The 23,449-nt window shown below is 37.8% G+C and overlaps 1 protein-coding gene across 1 annotated transcript; it reads left to right on the top strand.

The window, feature by feature from the left end:
• Positions 1 to 2,103: 2,103 nt before the first annotated feature.
• On the top strand, positions 2,104 to 20,718 carry LOC145774556 (kelch-like protein 23). Its single transcript, XM_082585825.1, has 9 exons — positions 2,104 to 2,223; positions 2,735 to 2,888; positions 4,739 to 4,962; positions 6,205 to 6,430; positions 6,765 to 6,859; positions 10,157 to 10,340; positions 10,786 to 10,917; positions 11,204 to 11,279; positions 20,589 to 20,718. The coding sequence occupies exons 2-9, from the start codon at positions 2,735 to 2,737 to the stop codon at positions 20,716 to 20,718; spliced, it is 1,221 nt and encodes a 406-aa protein (XP_082441951.1). The 5' UTR covers positions 2,104 to 2,223.
• Positions 20,719 to 23,449: the final 2,731 nt, after the last annotated feature.

The raw sequence follows: 23,449 nt of genomic DNA, 5'->3' as shown, positions 1-23,449 counted from the left end.
GCTTTTGGTCAAACTTGGGTTGGCCTACCTGCTAGCCTTGCATTGATTGCAGTGTTCAACTGTACAAGTTAAAGGATAGCTCTAGGTCTACAATACTATTCTAGATTATTTTCAGTTGACCTATTACATTGTGTCAGTACAGCGATGGATGCGTTTGATTGATAAGTATAAATCAATTGAAGGCGAATTTCCAGCCAGTTGACTTAACCAAGCAGAAAGTGACATTGTTAGCGCTTGAATGCACACGGTCGCAAGATCAAAATTGCCAGTGTAGACAGTTTTTAGTCAGTCGAGGCTTGACAAGGCAGGCGTTTGCGCTTTTCGGGCTTGTAGTGTAGACCAGGCTTTAGTCTTGTTTGCAATTCCCGATGTTTATTTTAACGAAGTGTTAATCCGAAGTGCTAATTTACATGGGCTGGCAATATTGTCGTTTTTTATATTGATTCAATGTTGTCGGACATTCAATCGTTGTTAAAAAGGAGAACTAGGTTAGTTGACATCCGTGGGTAAAACACGTGTCTTAATTGTTGAGAACGCTGTGAGTTAGTGACTTCACACCCTCAAAGGTGACATCATAACGGAATAAATGGTCAGGTTTTATGAAAGGCGGTATGCAGTTGAAACAATTTACTGAGCTGCGAGCAGTTAAAACAATTTAGGGTCGTTAGATGGTCCTGCAATACCGGATTACAACCCCGATAAAGCATTTATTGCGTGGTACAACGATTCTATTGCAGGACGTCGCCCAGACTTCAACAACGCTAAGTGATCATTTTAACATTGTTGCAAGTTTAATGCTATTTACTTGTGCTATCGTTATTGTATTTTGGCCTCCAAGCACGCAGATTTGGCCGCCGAGAAGGAGCTCTCGGTAGGCCACGATGGCTGCCGGAAAAAAACACGAGTTTTAAGGCCTGCCAATGCTGTAAGGGCACAGCGAGACCGATAGATGGTAGGCCAATAAGCGAGGTTGAGGTTGAAGGTGGCATACTTAACTTAGCTGACTTTTGCTACCTTAGAGAATTAGAGATACCATGTCTTCTGGAGGGGGTGTGAGCTTGTAGCCTTAACGAGGTGCAAGTCACCCTGGAAAAAGTTCAGAGAACCACTCTTTATCTTCACAAACAAGCAACCTCCAGCTGCATTCAGAGGTCAAATTTTCATCAGCTGTGTTGAGGAGTGTCATGCTCTATGGTGCCGAAACATTTGCAAGCACCGCGAAAGGCCTACAACGTTATGGCAGAGCTATGGTGACTGTAAGATCGACCTGCCTGGTCAAGCTTGAAGACAACATTCAGTGTAGACTCTTTCATCCAGGCACAAAATAAAAGACATTGGTGAAGTCCTACTGTATAACTAGGCAGACTGAGGTGGCTTGGACACATTGAGTGCAGCTCTAGCTGGATCTGGCAGGTCAAATGCGTCCACATTGCAGCACAGTGAGGTCAAGGTATACCAAAACTTACTTGGGAAATAAAGTGTGACTTTGTAGGGCCTCAAACATAGACTCTACCAACCTAATAGACCATGAGATGTAGAAATGAAGACTTTGCTCTCCACAGACAGTCAAGCCACACTCCCGACATAAGGATTAATTCAGGGCCTGTGTAATCCAAATTGGTTGATGATGATAAACAAGCTCTAGATGAAAAATTGTCAACTAAGTTGAAATTTATATAGGTAACTTCATCTTATTCCTACAAAATTTGTATTTGACAAATCAGTATGAGTACACCAACATATGAAAAATGTGGCAGTATTTAAAAAATTAAAATCTGCATCGATAATAATAATTGTTTTAGTTGTAAGTACAATGGTTCATATTCTCAGCTTACAGGGCTGCTAAACCCAAGTTTCAGTTCTAATGTTTTTGTTGAAGTTTCTTTTTACTTACTGCAAACTAAAACATTAGACTTTATCATTGATTGACTTAGAATATAGTAGAAGGAATGTAGGCTATTGTATTGTCATATATTGCATGCCTCTCAGTGTTGCAAATGCTTTCATTCCAATGCCAAAAGGCATGGCATATCTGAAAACAGTCTTTGTGAAAATTTTTAATTTATTTGCACAAAAACATATATATTTTATTTTTTTAGAGAACGAAGGGAGTCCGACTCCTCATGCGATGCTACATTGCATGTGGGCAAGAAAAATTTTAGAGTTCACAAAGTTATTGTGGGAAAAGCTTCGCCTTTTTTACGAAAATTATTTGAAGTGAAGGTATTGTTTTTTTTGTTTTTTTTTTTGCAAGAATATTTGTGACCACTGAGATCTCACCTCAATTTTACAGCCCTTTGAACAGTTTCTTCAATAGATTGCAAAGTGTCCGACTTCACTGCTTGGTTATGCTTGAATGATCGTCAGCTCCAGCTCATGTCTGAACATTGGTTTTGTCTTCAAGTTGTTGGATGTTGGTTTGGAGGTCCAGTCTATGGCGGTGTAGACGTAGGCAATTTAAATCACATTGTGTGGAGGGTTGGGAACGTGGTTTTTTTAGCTTTTCTTTTGTAATTTTTTGCTTCCTGTGTTTTTTTTTTGAAAAATTATTACATGTCATCCCTAGTTTTTTTCTCCAGGTTCATCTGTCACTGGCAAGTTGTTTTCGAATAACGAATCAAGCATACATAATAAAATTATATTTTTCCGTGAACAACCTCAATATAATATGTTAGTTTGTGATAATTCTATCACTCAGAATCAATTTAAACTAATAACTACACCTGCCTCATAGATGAAAGAAAAAAAGAATTCATTTGCCAACCTGAAAAGTATTGATGTAGATACGATGGAAACCATTCTTACTTATATCTATACTGGGGAAATTGAAGCAAAATTTGAAGATGTGGAAGATTTGTACTCTGCCTCTAATTTCCTGCAGATGGAAGGTTATCAACTTTATCTAAGTGTTTGACAATGTGACAATGAAAAATTACCTTCTGCTCTGTGAGGGATTTAAAGAGGCTATAAGGAATCTCTGCACATTGAAGACCACTAAACCTAGTATCAAAGACCATTATAATCTTTTATTGTCCAACTAAGTCAACTCCTCTATCATACACAAAGTAACACAATAGTATACTACTTACTACGTTTACTAGGTTTTGTAAAGCAACCGTACTGTATACATACATCAAGGGTGGCCAAACCTACTTTATGCTCAATCTGCGTATTGTAAAATCTAGTTTTAAAAAGCCGCAATACAAACGAGAGGTACGGTAAGACACATGCAGTAGATTTATCTTTGATATTCTTCAATGCAAACTCTTTCTCCCACTCTGCTTTAAAAGTTTTATTTTCACTGTCTATTTGCTAATATTCGACATTAATATTTCTGTTGAGTGTATATCCTTGGAGTCAGTTAGTTTAATTGTTTTTTTTCCACAAAGGTAAGAATTCAATTGACTGACAAAAGTAGCGGTTGAGAACTGTGTGGCATGAGTTATTGGTGCGATACTGATGGGCCCAGCCTCATGGACGAAACACGTGTTGTACAGTATATAAAATTATGTATCGTGCGTTTAAAGAGCAGGCCTTAAAACTCGTTTTTTTTCCGGCAGCCACCGTGGCATACCGAGAGCTCCTTCTCGGCGGCCAAATCTGTGTGCTTGGAGGCCAAAATACAATAACGATAGCACAAGTAAATAGCATTAAACTTGCAACAATGTTAAAATGATCACTTAGCGTTGTTGAAGTCTGGGCGACGTCCTGCAATAGAATCGTTGTACCACGCATTAAATGCTTTATCGGGATTGTAATCCGGCATTGCGGGACCATCTAACGACCCTAAATTGTTTTAACTGCTCGCAGCTCAGTAAATTGTTTCAACTGCATACCGCCTTTCATAAAACCTGATCATTTATTTCGTTATGATGTCACCATTGAGGGTGTGAACTGTGAAGTCACTAACCCACAGCGTTCTCAACTATGAAGACACGTGTTTTTTACCCACGGATGTCAACTAACCTAGTTCTCCTTTTTAACAATGATTCAATGTCAGACAACATTGAATCGATATAAAAACAACAATATTGCCAGCCGATGTAAATTAGCACTTCGGATTAACACTTCGTTAAAATAAACATCGGGAATTGCAAACAAGACTTACAGCGCTGGTGATCGCAGCTGGATATATTCAATACAACAGTAGTGACTATGATGCGCTGACCTAATTCTGCGTCACTCTTTGATACTACATATTTTCGACATTTAATCCACGATCGTTCTATTGCGAAATTAAATAATTGGCTAGAAGAAACCGGCGGCCAAACTTGGCCGACGGAAGAGGTAGCACAGGCGGTCATTCAAGCACTACTTAGCGGCCATGGCCGCCGGCTGCTTTAAGGCTTGAAAGAGCATGCATTGAAAGATTCATTAGCACTTAGCAATGATAAAAATTATTTAGTTTTGCAAGTTTAAAGAGCTCCGTTCAAAGAGCTGCATACCCCTCGAAAGCTGCAGTTTGACCAACCCTGGTACACTCACTACACAGGAACAAATATCTCTCAAATTATATTAAACCCCCTTGTGATGTTTTAATACCAGCAGAGCAGTAAACCTTTAGGTTAAATCACTGTTCTATGATAATTTTAGGCAAGATTGAAAAGAAATATCTAAGTGTGGTGATATATACTACTAGCCTACTGCAGGCACTGCTGCTCTGTAGGGTTTCTTTGCTATATTGTGTGAACAAATTTCAGCAAAACCTAGTTTAGCGCTAAGTCTTTTTTTTGTTTAGACCTAAAAGGTATTTGTGGAGCCTTCTTGAGCAACGCACTCACTGTTGAAAACTGCTTAAGCCTCAATGAATTTGGAAAGCGACTAGATTGCGCCTTGATTTGCAACAAAGCAGAAATGTTGATGCAAAACAAAATAGCGGAAATTATTAAAACTGAAGAATTTAAGAGTTTAAGTTTTGCTGATGTTACAACCTTCCTTCAGTCGATTGATCAACTGTCTTCGGTGAGTTCATAATCGAGTTACTTTTTATACACACTCGACTGTCTTCAAAACCCTGAATCATGTTTCATCTACCATACTAGCTTTGATCATATATGAAAGAATACACAACGTTGTGATAGTTTGTCTATTTCCATCTCACTAGCACAGTGGTTCTCAACCTTTTTTCTTACGTGGCCCATTTTCGTTGCCATAAAAGTTCTGTGGCCCAATAAATTTTTATGAAAGAAAAAAGTATAAAATAGGTTTAGTTAGAACAAAAAGCAGCAGAACATATTTTAAGATAGATTATTTATTCAACCGTGCATTAGTTGCTGCTGAACATTGTCGACCAATACATCAATGTTTGGAGGGGTTGAAAAGAGGGCACAACGTATACCATCTTCCACATTTAATAAGTTTCGAGCCTTTGTTTTCATCTGCAACAAAAGTGGAAAAGCCTACTTCACATAAATAAGTAGGCTACTGCTGAAAGGCAACAGCACTTTGATCCATTCTTTACTGATACGTGGGTACAAAACACACACCTTTTCCCAAACCTCAAATGATAACAAATGAATGAAACTAAATTCTTAATTAAATATAGGCTACCTTTTTTTATATTGGTCTGTGGCCCATCTCAAAATGTTTCCCTGGCCCACTGGTTGAGACCGCTGCACTAGCATAAACCACCATATTTGAACTTTGATGGCTGTGGTACTGAGTAGTGTCGTGCCTACGCGACTATATTACGTTGTGAGATTTCTTATCTTGAAATTATTTTAATGATCTAGTAAAAGTTTTCTAAACCCTTTTTCAAATTTCTACAACTCAAGTATTAATTTTTACTTCAAAGTATTAAATGCAGCATATTAGGTGTGTATGTCTTGCTTCTTTTTGTGTGCCATCTAGCTGGATAATCTTGGCACCTTAGGTGTTCTAACGATTGTAGGTGAAAATCCAAGTGTATAAAAATATTTATACAAAAATATCCTTATTTTTCGAAAGAGATGATATTTTCCAAATGCTTATTTTCCGAGTGGGTCTTTTCCTGTCGAGATTTCCTGTTTATTGGTATTTTCCAGTCGGAATATTTTTTGTATGGATATTTTCCATTTGGGATTTTTTCCGTATGGATTTTTACCAATTATCGTTTCGACACTTGTATGTATATCATTATTTTGTTTTTCTATTTCCAGCTGTAAATCACTTAATTCCAAAACATTTTTTAATTTTAATTTTTAACGTGATGATTGTAACCCCCAGGTTTACAAAGTGAAAGCGGTGTATGAGGGAATTATGAAATGGGTGAGTGATGATATTCCGAAGAGGAAAAAAAGTCTTTCTGATCTTTTGGAAATTGTGAAATTCCATTGTTTTCCTCTGTTTTATCTTAATCTCATCAAAAACAAAAAATTATTTCAAGACTTGCCGGTGTTCCAATCACGTTTAAGTGACCAAATTTATTGGAAGAGAACATCGAATGAATACAGTAAGCTGTCTGCTTATATTTTCAAACTACAACAGATCGGGTTATTTGCAAAGGCAAATCTTTGGTTGACAGTCCAAACCTACATAGTAGCCAAATCCAAAAGGACTAGGCCTACTCTGCTTTTAAATTATGAAAACTTTAATTTCGCTATTGTTTTATTGATTTCAAATCGTTTGTCACTTTTTTAAAGATGTCTACCGCAAGGTACCCCACTATTTTCCAGTGGTTTGTGCGTTTTTAATTGAATTTAATCTTGCTTTGACTTTCCGACATACGAATTTTTCGTATGAGCAGTTTTTCAATGCATTTATTATGTACTTTATGTAAATGGTAGATTCTACAACACCATCAAGAAAGCAATTTGTGGTCATTGATAAAAAAGAAATTCGATTGTTTGATGTGTTGAGCTTGGCATGGACAAGGCTGCCGGTAACTTCTTACATTATGTTGAAAGTTTAAAAAACGTGTTTGTGATATTGCAAAAATGATAAATTACCGACTTTTCTTGTATTTTCACGATTTACTAGAAAACTTACTATCATTTTACAGCAATGTACCATTCTCCTTTTTTGATACCGTACATGCTAGAATATTTTTGTGCAAGTAAAAATTCTTTGCTGCATTACACAAGGCATTTTGTCGTGAGCCTTTATTGGTTAAAGTCTATTCTGTAAGTTAGAATTACATCCTTGTCGAGACAGTATCCAGAATGGTGTATGGAAAAAGGGTCTGCTACTATTCGGCGAGTCCGATTCGGCGAGTTCCTTATTCGGCGAGAGCCTTTTTCGGCGAGTTCCCTATTCGGCGATTTTTTGAAAATCCAACGACGCCTTCTGTAAATCCAACGATTGAATATTATTCAATATTCAGACATTGAATCAATGTACATACGAACTGTTAGGCTAATTGGGTTCAAATTCTACGTCACCGTCTGTATGCAAACTTAGAATATATTAGTTCTTTTTGTCATCAAATTTCCTAACTATATTTTTAGAAGTAGTGCTGTCAGACCTTTTTATTTTTTGTTCTAAAATTTGTATCATCAAAACTACTGACTTTACTTCTGTAGCTTTAATGTTTTATACAAATTGTTGCAACTGTAATCTTTCTCTTTAATTTGCTTTTGACTACAATTTTGTTTGCATTTTTATCACTACCTTTTTGGTGAAAATACAGTATAATTGCATTTAAATCGCCATAAAATTATTTCACTTGTAACTTTTGGAATGTGAAATTGATTGAACAAAGTTTATTCGAACAGAAGTAGCATGTCTGTATTTTATTATATTATATCTCTATTTTTATTTACTTTTTTTCTGAATCCGCATGGTCACACTGAGCCGGTTTCCTGCAATTTTTATTTTTCTGGCTCTTATGACATCACACCCAAGTTTTTGAATGCGAGACTCTCGAAGTGAAAACTTTGGGAAGCTTGTCACTTTTTGAATTTCTTTTGTATTAAATCCCCCTTGTTGCTCTTGCAAGTGTTAATTGTAGGTCTATTTTACAATCGACGATTTCAATGTTTAGCGACGTTAAAACCAGTGGTGCCGAAGTTAGTTGAAGATTGGGGGGATAAATCAACATTTTATACGATTTTAAACATTGGGGGGGAATCGGGGGATGCATATTTTTATATACAATTTTAGTGGTACAGGTATTAAGTTTATTAAACAATCACCGGACCTCGGTAAATTAGCTGCTAACAGCGTAATATAGCCTACAGATAAGAAATACTTAGTGCACTATAGGACAAAGTCACTAGTCAGGAGACTGAAAACAATCGAAGCTACAGAAGAACATCTGCAAATTTATGACAAAAATAATAACTTTCAAACACATCACAAGAACTTGTTACAACCGAATTGCGTCTTACGGTAGTGCGCATTGAAAACTCATTAGCAATGTCATTTATGCTGATGTCGTTAAGAATATTTTGGTGAATGTTCCAAACAATGCTAGCATTCAAGTTCAACCTTTCCTGTCCCAAAGTGTTTCTCAGCCAGGTTTTCAATCTACGAAGATTGGAAAATGACCTCTCACAAACAGCAGAGCTTACCGGGCAAACTAAGAGGATCTTAATCAGCTGGAGTAGCCTATTTGAGAATAGAGAGGTTTTTCCAACTCGGACAATGCCTGGTAAGCTCTTTTAGCATCGTACCGGTACAGAGATTTTGCTCCTGTTGCCTTTCTGAATGAATCAATTTGATAACTCATCGATTGTCTATTCAGCTCTGGATAATTTTTGACCATTTCGGGAACTAAGCCGGTCTTGAAAATTCGTGCAAGTTCTTTATACTTTGCCGAATAGGAATTCAGGCTACTTTCAGGAATTCAGGCATTACTGCAATGCCGTGACCAGTGGCCTGGTCCAACTCGTCCTTAATACCTTCAATCAAGGTCCTTCATTGTCTAGCGTCAAATCCAAGACAATTTAGAACTGTGATCAAACATCGATAAAAGAAAAACAACAGCAACTCGATATGCTTGCAAACAACTAAATCGGAGTAACTTACAACTTCATAGCAAATTATTTTTTCTAAATTATTGGGGGGATGCTGCCAAAATATTGGAGAGATATATCCCCCCCATCCCCCCTACTTCGGCACCACTGGTTAAAACGATGTAAAAACGGCAATTTCTGCTGGTCGGGATAACTAGGCTACGGTACCCGATAATTTCCTTTCAATCCAAGCTGTAGGCCACACATTTGGTTAGCCTTTTCAGTAGTAAAAATGAACTGTTAGGCTAACTGGGTTCTTGAAACAAATCGAAGAGCTTCTGTGAATGTTTCTCAGTTTTCTTTTCTACACGATTTTCAACGTTTAGCGTCGTTAAAACGATGTAAAAACGGCAGTTTCTGCTTGTCGGGATAACTAGGCTACGGTACCTGATAATTTCCTTTCAATCCAAGCTGTAGGCCACACATTTGTTGATCCAAACTAATCATTTTAACTATTTTTAATTTAATATTTTATTTTTCTTTGTCGGAATGCAAAAGAAACGATGTTGTAAAATTCTATAAATTTCAAAAAAATCGCCAAATAGGGATCTCGCCGAAAAAGGCTGTCGCCGAATAGGGCACTCGCCGAAACGGGCCATTCCGATGGAAAATGCGGTTGCTAATCAATCTTTCATGCTTCAAAGCATCCCTGTTTGATACATATATTTCTAAATTGGCGGTGTACTGGAGGCAACAATGTGGCGAAATGCCAGATGTTGCGGTTAAGGAATAGCAACTCTGGTGGGAAGGTCAAAGATGACAGTGAAAATGTCATTTATCGAATGAAAAGGATGATAAAGAAAGTTCCCCAGATGAATTACAGCATTCTTTGTTCCGGCTGCTCGGTAACTGACGTATGAGCTGAGGTGGAAATGCGAGAACCTGACGAATACCACACGAGCTGCATTGATAGGACCTACTGCAAATGTGAATTGTTCAATTTTCATCTAATTGTTATTCGATGAACTGCCACTACTCTATTAATAAATTGACTCCACTGATAATGAATCATAATGACGGCAATTCATTTGGTCAATCATGCCAACTCTTTGGCACAGCAACAGATTTAAAGAAAAAAAGCTTTTTTTGTTTAAAAAAAAAAAAGCTATTGTTGGAATGTGGGTAAACTAAAATAATGACCTGATTAAAGTCATGAGATGAATTTAAAAAGCATTTTATTAAAAAAAGTAGCAAAAAGGTGAAGTTGGATCAATCTTGTTTAGGATCTTCCAGGAGATGTGTCATCTGCATGTGTTGTGACGTACAAAGAACACTTGTACGTCATTGGTGGAACAGCTGATCCAACATTAATTCAACGATTAAACTTGGAGGAAGATGACTCAGAATGGGAGAATGTTGGTTGGACTTTAGAAAAGAGATTGAAATCCAAAGCAGTTTTATTTAATGGTGAGGTTTTTCAATCTTTGACACGAAGTCGTCTTTATACCGTGGTTCTAAGTGTAAAACTTGAAAGTAATTTGCTATATATAATTTTGATGTGAAAACAAGATATAATAACTGAGTCGGGCAAATCCTTCAACTGGCTGTATACAAAAAGGTAGAGACAAAGTTACTGCAATGTTAGCATCTAATCAGCCGAGCTTAATCGCCGAAAAACCAAACGCACGCAGATATCCAGTCATGGTACGATGTTGCAACGCTGGACATTCTGCTGCTGTTGGCATCTGTTCCCAATAGCGGTGTTTGTGTTTATGTGCAGTCCATACATTTCAACGTAGCACCTGGTGCAAATTTTTCTTAAACTTCAGTGCTTGTTGCATGCGTTGATTGTTGTTGGTTGCAAATGTAAAAGCTGCAAATAAAATTCAGGACGTAACTGGTACTGTTTAAGGTGAATTTGTAATATCTGGTGGAGCATTCAGCGGTACAACTGTAGAAGTGTTTAACCCTCTTTTACGAACTCAAAAACAAATGTCACGTATGCAGTATTCTCGTTCAAATCACTCATCCGTGGTGTTTAAAGGTAAGATGCCTTTGCATATGGCGTTGCTAGCTAAGTAGCCTACATTACACAGGTCAACAATTCTCTTGCAGTTATTGCTTCTAATTGTGCCGCACCAGGCTCAAGATGGACGACGAAAACACGCTATGCTACCTTGTCTAATTACTAAAGTAAATATACCAAACAGTGTTGTTTGTATAGAAAGTGGATACCAGTCTTTGTGTTTGATTTTCTGTTTCTATTGCATGTTTGTGAATGTGAAAGCCATTTTATGTGTGGAGTAATCGATATCTTGAATCTTTTACAGATTCTATTTACAATGTTGGTGGCGATGCTGGACATGTCTCTCCCGCTGAGGTGACGATAATTTTCTTTTTGATCGAGTTTGTAGTAAGGTCGTTGACAATGTAGCTTCAGTGGACGAGAACAGAAAAAACGCAATGGAAATAATAAAATAAAAATTAAGCTGGAAGGAGAACAATTGGAGCAGGTCACCATCACGTACACATACCTAGGGTCCCTCATTACACAAGATGTAAGATGCGCCAATGATGTAAAAAGAAGAATCGGTCAAGCAAAAGCGTTATTTTGGAAATGCAAGGAATTTTTAAGAGGAGATATAAATTTACAAATAAAACTGAGACTTCTATCTTGTTACATCAAACCAATCATGTCATATGGAAGTGAAAGTTGGACCTACAGCAAAGAAATTCACAAAAACATCAATGCTTTTCAACTCTGGTCTACAAAAGAATATTAAAAACATCATATAAAAACACATTACAAACGAAGCAATTAGGAAAAGAATCGGAGTGCAAGATAGATGGGCAAACGACTTAGCAAAACAAAAGATGAAATTCGCGGGAGTGCGGGACATATTTTGAGAGGATCGACAGGACAGCTACATCAATTGGTTATTGAAGGTATGGTGGAAGGAAAGAGGTGCAGGGGAAGAAGGAGACGAACATGGGGAGATGACGTAATACAGTGGGCTGATTTGTCAAGCATTGGAGAAACAAAAAGAGTAGCGGAAGAACGTGACTTGTGGAAGAAAATGACAGCCAACCTTCGGATCGGAGACGGCACGTGATGATGATGATGATGGACGAGAACGCGAGAAAACATATCTTCGTGTTCACCGTCAATCAAACCAAATCACCAAAGACACAGCAGCATGCATATGGATATCAAATTTGCGTTCTTTTGAGCTTGAAATGTCAGTCCGACCTTGTTACCACATCACCACACAGTTGATATATTAATAATAATAATGTCAGTCTTGAACCACATTTATATTTAACACAGATAGTATTTATTTAAGCAAGCAGAATTTATTTGACGGCTCAAGGGCTTTGGAGGGGTAGCACCTTTCAGCAGGTGAAGCTTAAGTCAATAGGCTATCCCTGTTCACTGGTCTCCCCATCCTAGGTTGTCTAACAACAAGACTGTCTCAGAGCTTATTGTCACTAGTCTAGAGGGACGAATTGTGATCAAAACACGTTGGCGCTCCAAGCAGTGTAGCTGGAAGAGTGTCTACCATTTCCAATGGCATGCTTGATTGGCGCCAGGAAGAGTATCCGGGCCATAAAGTTTCGTGCACCTCAAACTTATACGCAGAGAGAGCAGTCGAACACTCGGACAGTCAATATTTTATTTTATAAGTTGGTTTTAATTGTAATTCATACAGATAAATTTATTACTGTATTTACCAGGTGTTGGGACTCAATGCAATGTGGAACGTGGTGCATCAAAGTAACAACAATTTTACCTGTCCAGCTGTTGCAACAACCTTTGACTTGTTTTTGCTTCGTAAGTGAAATAGTGATTTTAACACTGTATAGTGTATATGTTAATCACAGCGACCTAAACGTACAGAGTTTACCGGTATGTTAGTCTATGACCTAAGAGTGATTGGAACCTGGTGTAGTTTTCATTAGAAACTCCAGCCTAAATACATTTTACACTCCTTTAAAATGACACTTACGAGAAGTTAAACTGTGATGATCTCTACTCGTGGCAGAGCTCCTGGTTTCACTTTCACCAGATGCTCTTCAGATTTCCAGCATACCTTTCAAAATCCAGTGGTTCAATTTTAGCACGTTAACAGTACCACAAATTAATTATTTCTTTTATTGTGAAGCTAAAACAGAGAAACGAAGAACCAAAGCAATTATGGCAAACACTCCAACGCAAAGTAGCCCAAAATATATATAAAGACTATATTTACCAACTACCACTCAGACCATAGCAACCAATACTAGCTACTATGGCTGACATCAAATGTAAGCAGACTAGCCTCCCATCAAATTTGAAAGCTCGCACGATGTCATAACCTTTTACTATACGTCTCCATGATACGATGTCTCAACACGCTATAACTTATTTAAAGAAGCAGCAAAATTTTTTTAAATTCCGAGATGTAGTCTTACGTGGACGCTTTGTTTTATACAATTTACGTGTAGCAGATTGCCAATACAGCAGTAGTGAAATGTAACAATTTGTATAGTTGCTGGTACATTGAATACCGCAACCTACCGGAATATTTTCTATTTATTTGTGGTTTTTCGATGTTAACAATTTCATTTAGTCTCTATTACATCTTCCAATACAGAGTAGGGTGTTGCAAATTTTACAACCTATGTTGGAAGTATGATTGTAAGGTGGGAAATCTTCCAAAACCACACCAAAAAATTTTTTATTTAAAAATATTAATATTTAGGGGTCCCACGCTTACCCCGAAAAGTTCATTTTTGGTCGCAAATGGCAACATTTTTAAATTGTTGTGAAATCTACATTATAAATGATAGATATGTCATGTTACATATCATTTTTGTCGGAATTAAATGTAGAATGAGCTGCAACAAACAAAAATGAGATTGATAGGATTTTGAAAATTTTTAGGCAATTGATTAAAAGTAGATTTTTTTCTTATTTTGCAGAATAGGTTAGAGGCATTCCATTAATACAACTAATTTTTACAAACGTCCAATACCTCCTAAAATACTTGGTTTAGACCAAAAAGAAAGCCATTTTTGGATTCTGCATCCTCAAAAATGGTGGAATAGACACTTCAACCATCTTTCTACCTTTAGTATAGTGTCCAAAATCAAAAATTAGTTATGCGGATGAAGTGCACCACCTAGTGACGGCCCAAGTCTCTAACTCGGCAACCACTTACCTGATTTTGAAAAGTAAATTTTTGATGGACTTGGGCTACAACATATATTTGAACCATCTTATTCTGCAACCTAGTGGTTGCATTGATTTGTTGTATTATAATGGACTACCTCGTAAACAACATAAAATAAAAGGCCACTTAGACATAAAAAATAAATTTTGAGTGATTGTTAGCCTACAAGCCCTACATGCAACCACTCTTACTTTCAATTTGAGGATGCGCAGAATTACCGTACCTTCTGAATTTTAATCTTACCAACAAAGCAAAGATCACACTAATCTCAAAATTTGAAGAAAATTAGCGAGCGATTAGCAAAACATAAAACTTTGCATTCAATTCACTTTTTTTAATATTTATTTATGCATATGAACCAGAGGGACCACCACACGTATGTCCTTCAGACATATTGTCTGACCACTTCAACACTGGAAACCCTTTTAGGGTTCTATTACAAGTCTTTTGTTGGACTGGGCCCCACGACTGGTAGACTGCTTGAATGCTTGGCCCCATATTAAAAGGTCAAGTACCACATCATATTAACCAGAATTTTGGCCACAATCCATTTGGAAATAAGCAAACTTTTTAGCACTAGAAAATTAGAAATGAAATAAAAACTAACCATGGTAAAAGTTGTAAAAAATTGTAACTTATTATACATTAAACAAACAAAATACACGATCCAATGCAAAGCGAGTCCTAAGAAAGGTGTTAAAAACAAGTTTTATCAAGTGTCTCCAGTCTTCACAGTATTTATGACTTGCTTCTGACGTCATAGTGAGAACATAATTATGCTCTAACTTTATTGTCTGTTGCTTTCATCTCAGCATCTGCCATATTATCGTCGCTGTCTTTCACCTTTCTGTTTTGAATGCATCTGGTCAAATTTCCTATCAACCTTTCAGTTGCCATTTGATTGTCTTTAAAAGACATCCAGTGGCCTGGTAAACCAACTGAAAGGCAAGGAGAGCACTGACTGGTAATGTCAAAGAATGCAGGATTGGTTAAAAGTAGTTTTTCTGTATTAACCGATGCTGTCGCAATGTTAACAGCTTCTGGAGTCATCACTTTACTTTTCGAAAACATGATAATAAATAACATAATTTGTGTGAAGAATATTTTTCCAAGGCTCAATAATTGTGCCCTAGCTATTCACTTTCCTTTAGGACAGTGGTTCCCAACCTTTTTGTTGTCACGGACCCCTTTAGACAAATTATTAATTCTGCGGACCCCTACCTAAATTTTGCCTGAAACTCAATTAACATACTATTGACTATTGTAATAATTATGCTTCTCAACTACTGTACTGTGTCATATTCAGTGACGTTCGGTGGCTTAAACCGTTGGGAAAGCAACTTGTAAATATGCTGCAGCAAGGTAGTAGGCCTAGGCACGAAGGGCGTAACCGTCGGGCGAAGCCCGAAGGCGTGTTGCCGAAGGCAACACTTCCAGCGGGGGGTCTGGGGGGCCTCCCCCAGAAATTTTTGAAAAACACTTCCAATTTGGTGCGCTCTGAGAGCATTTTCAAAACAAATCAAACATAAAAATCTGTCAAATTGTGCTTCGCCTTTGTCGTGATCATATATCCATTTAATGTTTAGAAGTCATGAACAATCTTAATTTTAACGTTGCAGGACCAAAATCCAGTGTTAGACATGGAATAATAGTTGTCTAAATATTTAATTCGTCATGAATATTCATTCTGAGATATTCAGTTAGGCCTACACTACAAAAACTAACACTTAGGTCTAAACATTACAACCGCAAGCAATTTGTACAAAAAGCTGGATAAGTTTGCCTCCTGCGTATAGAAGCTTAACAAACTAAATATTGCACCCGCACCTGAACGTTCATTGGCGAAGTAACGTTACATCAACGCTGTAAAAAGGGCAAAGGCATGACTATGAAAGCTAGTAGGCTAAAGTACAGTAGGCCTACATGGCGAGGAGACATCAAAAAACAGCAACAATTATTTCGGCATTATGATGCTTGTGCGGTGTATCGTGACGAGCACCATTCTGACGAGTTAGTCTAGCCGCTCTAGCGAATGTATGCATTGACGTCACTGGGAAAGCAAGACTCACCTGGTCTCACCATAACACATCTGATTGGCTAAGCAGCTGGTGACGTTTTGCAAAACGAGTGATGATTGGATAAAAACGAAGGCGTTTTTTGACATTTTTGAATTTGGGTAAGCAACTTTGATAGTTGCTTACCTTGGAGCCTCAGTGATTGTTTCTGACAGAAGCGTTTGCGTTAATTGGCATTTATAGGCAAGACATGCGGTTTGGTGAGGATTTAGACTACTCACTAGCGTTACGAGTAGGCCTAATTCTAGTCACGAATACAGTAATTTTCAAGTTAAAATAGACATGATAAAAATAATAAGAAGTTAAACCTAGAATTCAGTCATTATACTTTGCATAGTTTTCGCTCAGGTAAGCACTGCTTTCCTTGCTTTCCCTCACCGATCGTCACTGGTCATATTGCATTGCGGCTATGACTCCTTTGGCAAATATCAGGTTAAACAGTTGCTCAAATAAGAAAATGAATGAATTGTTCAAGAAATGTCACCAGTATTTGAATATTAAGGTGACCCAAAGTGGCATGCCGTAACTTTTTCAATGTAAGCAAATTTAATGAGAGAAATGAAAGTAAAAAGATTGTTTTTCTTTTTTTTTTTTCTTCCAAAATTCATCAAGGTAATCATGGACTCGTAATGTTTTCTCACGGACATACAGGGGTCCGCAGACGACAGGTTGGGAACCACTGCTTTAAGAATTGATAACTGTGATCTTTTAACTATAATGCTTGACTGCTGGTTGCTCATCTAACAAACTTTGAATAGCCGACTTTCAATGTCATTGTTGTTGCACTTTTATAACCTAAAATTGTGGCATGTGTAAATAATTTTTTTTTTAAACATTTAAAAGTGAATGTTATTTTTCATCAGTTTATTCCTCATAAAATTCTGATTGCAGCAATATGTTGCATACCCTATTAAATTCAAAAAATACGTATTTAACTAAAATATCCAGATTTCACTAGTCGCAAGCCCCCCAAAATTTCGGGATCAGCGTGGGACCCCTAAACTTTAATATTCTTTTGAAAAATTTTTTCTACCTCATATTTTGGCCATTTCCCACCTCCCATTTATATTTCCAAAGTTAAAATCAAAATTTTTTTTAAAAATGCAACACCCTAATACAGAGTATCAGAGCCAGGAAATACTATCATTCAACAACCTTTCCAAAACATTTAACGGAACAGGTATTATAATGGACAAATCCGTAAGTGGTTCTTTCGACGCCATTGCAATGGAAGGAAAGATTTATGCTTTCGGCAGGTTAGTTTTTATTTGATCAGAAATAATATAAAGATCTGACAAAACAATTTATTCTTCTTATGGCACCCATAGCAGTGGGATGGCGCTGCGGATAAGGCGGTTGCTTTCCAATAATCCAAACCTGGTTCGACTCCCGGCTTCCGCTGGTTGTTCAAACCAGCGCTTCTACCTAGGGTGTAGTAAATTGGGTGGACATAATTGCTACAGTAAAGGCAACAGAAAGAAAGCAACTGGCCACCCCACTCTCCTTAGTGCCAAAGGCTTAGTACAATGAAAACCTTATCTTCTCATACCCGACACTTGAATCAAGTATGGGACCACCTTTACCTTTATGGCACCCTCTACCTTTCTGGAGTTCTTGTTCACTTTTTTTGTATTGTTGCTATAAACTTGAACTTGCTCAGCGTAACACTTTTAGTTTAATTTTACTGTATTTTGTGGTATTACAGTAACATGATAAAAAAGTATAAATTTTTTCAATTATTTTAATATCTTTTTTTCAAAATGATAAAAAAAAAGAAATTGTCAATGAAACACAAACTCATACAACTTTTGCTGAATTTCTAACCTTGGTGACTTTGTATGCCGCCTTTTTTGAATCATTTTTATCAAACTTTAGCCTACTGTTGCAAATAGACAAGTTCGAAGTTTGATTATGCTTAGCAACACAAATTGTTTTGTCTGATAGTCTACGTTACGTTTCAACATTTTCAAAGTTGGTTTGGCCTGATTCAGACAAGACCTCTGTCCTTCTGCCCCGAACCAAGGTATCTTGGGGTGACACTAGACAGATCGCTCACATACCGCCACCATTTGGCAGGCTTTAGCTGGGGGCGAAGGCTGACACTTTGGTGCCGCAGTGCTCACTGCCATAAACGGCGCCCTGCGCGCAGTGACCGGATGCCTGCTTCCCACACCATTGGACAATCTCCCCATTCTCGCTGGCATCCAACTTGCTGAGCTTCGTCGCGAAGAAGCCACCCTGCCCCTCGGTCGACGGGCACTGAAGCCTAACCATCTTCTCCACCACAAGATCTCTGCTCTCCCAAACGAGCACCCCGTCGACTGAAATCAAGACACCCATTCGTGCCACCAGCTCAACTTCTGATCAACGAAGCTGATGAACAAGACATCTCGGCGGCTACTCGGGCGGACCATCAACGGAATTCTGAATGGAAGTCAAGTACCACCAGACTCCATTCGTTCATCTCCGACGCCGACACACACCCCATCGGCCTGACACTACAAAGACAGGCATGGGTGCACCTCAACCGTCTTCGTACGGGCGTCGGGCTTTTCCGCTCAACCATGCACCAATGGGGAATGGCCTCTTCCTCCTCCTGTGAATGTGGTGCCGAGGAACAGACCGCAGACCACATCATCAATGACTGGTACCATCTTCAAGCCACCTAACGGAGTGGAAGGTCTGCGCGTCATGGATGATGAAACCAAAGACTGGCTGCTCTCTAGTAGCCTTCCAGTGTAGTTCGGGAACATCGTGAATCTGGGGTGGTAAAAGGATAGACCCTCGGCCCCAGAGACTCACACGACGATGACGACGAGACAAGACCTATGCAATAGTCCTTCTATGTAGCTCTCACAGAGTTTTTTAGACATTGCTGTTGTTCAACGGAGACCTTTTCAGTTTAACATCTTGTTCCAAGGTGGAAGACTGGAAGAAACTGTAGTTTCATTTTTTCTGAGTGTCTGGAACACTTCCATATGGAAGGAATACGGTACATACCACGTTAAAGAAACGGCAGTTTCATTTTCCACACTGGTTGTCAGTTCTACGGTAGCTGTTGACAGTTGTCTGATGCTCACTCCAGAGTTTAGGAAAGTAGCCAGGAGGCAAACGATGCAGGATCTTTTCGACGAACAGGAATGTTAGGGACTGCTGACATTGGTGACATCGAAGTACAACAGCACTGGCAAAGTATCTGATGGACCGAGGGTAGAGACCGTCCCTAAGAATATGAAATAAACAGATAAAGAATGAGGCAAAGTCGGACTGAAGGAAGAAGATGCGATGGACAGAAAGAGATGGAGAATAAGAGTAAAAACAATCGCCCCAAGAAAAGAATCGGGCACCCCCCAGCAGTAGGGACAAAACCGAATTTGGATGATGATGGTCTTCAACGTTAACAGTTTTGTTTTTCTCTGTTGAACACTATGTTATAATTAGCTCGCATTTGCTTATTTTTGTTCTGTCCTATATTGTTACTCCTTTTAAAGAACAATATTAAGGAGGATCGTTGTATAGATGCTTATTTCAGCAGAAGTCAATTCATCTCAAAGAACAAAACTTGTAAAGTCAGACATTTTTCCAATCTAGATAGATGGATAGATGTATAATTGTATATTAACAGTAAATATTACACATTGTAGATATTTTTTAATTTACATTTTTCTTTAACAACAACAACTTGTAAACATTGTAATTTTCAGGATCGCAAAAACTACACAAGGCTTTGGCTTAGCATTTCAACAGTCAACACCAAAGTATGTGATTAATGTTGATATTTAAGAATGGTCAGAATATCTTGAATTATTTTTGGTGTCAAGTAATCAATAGTCTTTATAAGTTTTAAAAATGTGACCATGTTAACCGTCCGTCCCGATAGCTCAGTTGGTTGGAGCGTGACTTCGTGAACGAAGAAGCGCCAAGATCAAGCGGCGCTGGTTCGACTCTCGGGGTGTGCGTTTGAGCAACGCATTCTAAGGACTGCTAAATTGGACATTTTAAATTCAGCGGCATCCAATGAATGGAATAATTCACTGGCAACCACACTTCAACAATCGGAAACTTCACTCTGTCAATCTCGGTAACTGGTCCTGCGTCAAGAGCCTCTACAAGTATGCGAAACTACCAGGAATAACCTATCAAGGCTTTGTCAGTCCGAGAATAAATATTCAAAAAACCAACTCGCATAGCATACTTGCATTGCACTATAATTTTGATTCCAAGTAAAATTTGCATGAGCGCACAAGATAATTTTTCCTCACACCAGTTTCTTATCACTTATAGTAATAACTAATCTTGCAAATGTTTGGCAAGCTACTTCTTTTCCAAATCAATGGAAAACCGACATATCATGATCGACTTCGTGGCTTATAAGTAAGAAACTATAGATAATACCGTACAATGTCGGATTTATTAAACTTCTACAGAGATAATACTTCTTCATCGTCTAGATCTCACCGATACAAACTGACGGAATACGACATCCCGGGTGGATCAAAGAAGGAAATATGGAGCGGAAATTTAAAGTTGGAGTCTTCAGTTGTTACAGCTATTTGAGCTGGATAGAAATGCGACAAATTTTTCTGAAAGTTTACCATATTTTTTTCAATGACTCTGACATATCGATATTTTATATACAGTACGTTTTCGGTGTTTTCCTGTTTTAATCGCCTATTAGCTTAGTGTAATGTAATCTTCTTCTTCTTTGTGTACCATGCCTGTTCCAGGCTTAGACGTTCATGAGCAGTTCTTTCCATTTATCCCGGTATTTGACTGTATTAAAAATTATTATGTTTTTAACGTGAAGGTGACCCTTGAAATTACTGAAAAAAAGTGAAGCGCTGTTTTCCACGAGCTCGTTTCTTTTGATCTTTTCACAAAAAGCAGTGTGTTCTAACTTTTTCTTCCTCATGACAAGGCTAAAAAGGCCTGTTTGTCGGTTGATGATGTTCTTCAAGAGAGTTCTGGTTTGATTGGTTTGAGTTAGTACGTCTCCATTTGTTTTGTGGTTGATGTATGATATTCGTTGGATTTTTCGAATGAACCACATTTCAGCGGCGTTTAAATACTTCTGCGTTTCTTTGCTTAGCGTCCAGGTTTCACATCCACACAGTAAAATTGGAAAGACATACCACGTTATCACACGCTTCCTTGTAAATTGTAAATTTTTGTTGATCGACAAATGTATGCAGTGTTGTGGAAAGCCGGTTTTGCTTGAGCAATTCTTGCTTTAGTCGCTTTTGCATTCACCATCACTCGTAACGAACTATCCAAGGTATTTAAAATAGTTGGCTTGTTTAATTAGTTTGTTTGGAATCATTATACGGCAAGTTAGAACACAGTTTATTTTCTTGGTAACAATCATGCTTTCAGTCTTTTCAGTGTTAGTGGTCATGCCAAACGTTTCCCTTTTTTCTTTAATTGTTGTAACTAGTTGTTTGAGGTTTTCTTCCGGTGTGGCAATCAGTACCATGTCATCCGCATATCTTATATTCACAGCTCCTGTTTTTATTCCTTCGAGATATTTAATGGAACGCACGATATGTTCACTGTACAAATTGCATAGGTCGGGAGAGAAAACGCAACCCTGCCTTACTCCTTTCTTGATCGGTATCGAGCTTGTTTGGGTTGTTCCTTTGCATATCTTTGCCTTTTGTTGGTAGTAGAGGTTTTGTATAACTCTCAAATTCTTGTCGTCGAGATTAATTTCAAGTAACATTTCCAAAAGTTGGTCATGTTTGATCGAAAGCTTTTTTGTAGTCAATGAAAAGCAGAGATAGAGATCGAATTGCATTTCAATTTTCAATACCCCTTTCACAAATCGTTCGGAGCAGAAATACTGCATTGCGTGTTCCTTTGTCTGGAACAAATGCATTTTGTTTTTCCGAAATTTTAGAATGAATATTGTGTAAAGCTTAATGTAAGTTATTTGAAGCACTATGTTGTAGCCATTTTTAATCTATTGTAGCTATTTCAATTACTTTATTGAAACGTTATTGGTAGGCTATCATTCTGAGTTATTTGAAGCACCGTTTCTATAGTCTTTCGTTTCCATACGAATTGTTATTAGCCCCGCGTCTATGAAGTATGAATCTTTGTTGCAGGCATATCTGTAGCATGGCTACCTAAAGATACGGCCTGATTTGTCACATTTTGCAGAAATTTCCAGGTTTTTCTAACTTTGGGCGAACGTTTAAATAAATTTTTCCAAAAATAATATTTTTACGCTTTCTTTATTCTTTTCCCCAGTTGACACAATAGGTTTTAACATCCTCATAATTATGTTGAAAAACAAAGAAAATTTGATTTCGAAGATTTTAGTCAGACTGTTAATTTTCAATAACAGTCTGATTTTGCGTTTTTCAGCTTACTTTTTCTCATTTGCTACTGCTTCCCCAAAGCAACAAAAAAGTTTTTTGTCATTAGGAAACCGCAAAAAGTAAAAACATCTCAAAAAATGTCAGTCAAGCACTAGCAGTAGCTGTAATCAAAATCTGCAAAATGTGACAAATCAGGCCGCATCTTCACGTGGCCATGTCTGTAGCTACGGGATTGGAAACTCTGTAGAGCTGAAACAACTTTATACACTTGTAGGGCCACTGTTCTTCGTACACTGCTGTTAGAAAGGTTCACATAAACTGACCTCAAAGGGCAGCAAGTAGTAAATGAACAAGGAAGTGTAACAATCAATTCACCTGCCGGAGATTGTAGGGTCTACGCTTGCGTTGTTTGTTTATTTTGTTTGTACTTCATTTGAGCAGTTGTTGCGCGCACCTTTATTTTGTTTGCCACTACAAAAATTCTAGAATGTCTATTGGTTTTAGTTCTTGTGACATCTTAAGCGTGTTGATTTCGTAGGCTACTGGGTTGGTCTGTTTACAAGTTTATTATGATATGACAGCACATACGAGATAGGAGGTCTCCGCCGGCAAACAATTGCTTTTCTTTTTAGGCAATATACTGTCTTTGATTAAATTGTCACGTGTTGTGCTTCACGTATTGCGCTTTGTTTGTGCAATTATTTCGTGTTGTGCTTTTGTCCATCTTGCGCAATCTGTTTAGGCATTTCCCCTCTGAACATAATTTTTTTCTCTATCAAATACTTGACCCGTTGTGCGCGTAATCATTTCGTATGTGAGCAGGATAGCACTTTCTCAATGCAAAGATATAGACCATATTTTGTTGTTGTTGTTGTATCGTAAGTTTCTCTAATATTTCTTATACATGTAATTGTAAAAAAAATGTTAATGGTTTGAAAATGAGTAAACAGTATAAACAGTGTTTTATT

This window comes from Aplidium turbinatum, chromosome 7 (genome assembly GCF_918807975.1).
Source record: "Aplidium turbinatum chromosome 7, kaAplTurb1.1, whole genome shotgun sequence".
Lineage (NCBI taxonomy): Eukaryota > Metazoa > Chordata > Ascidiacea > Aplousobranchia > Polyclinidae > Aplidium > Aplidium turbinatum.
The sequence above is the reverse complement of the archived record's forward strand: the minus strand, read 5'-3'. Positions and strand labels throughout refer to the sequence as shown.

Bases quoted from the DNA above. Each gene is read 5' to 3' on its own strand.
- LOC145774556 (XM_082585825.1), top strand. From the start codon at position 2,735: ATGAAAGAAAAAAAGAATTCATTTGCCAACCTGAAAAGTATTGATGTA. The intron at 6,860-10,156 runs GTAACTTCTTAC...AATCTTGTTTAG, and splicing joins TGGCATGGACAAGGCTGCCG to GATCTTCCAGGAGATGTGTC. The intron at 10,918-11,203 runs GTAAGATGCCTT...AATCTTTTACAG, and splicing joins CTCATCCGTGGTGTTTAAAG to ATTCTATTTACAATGTTGGT.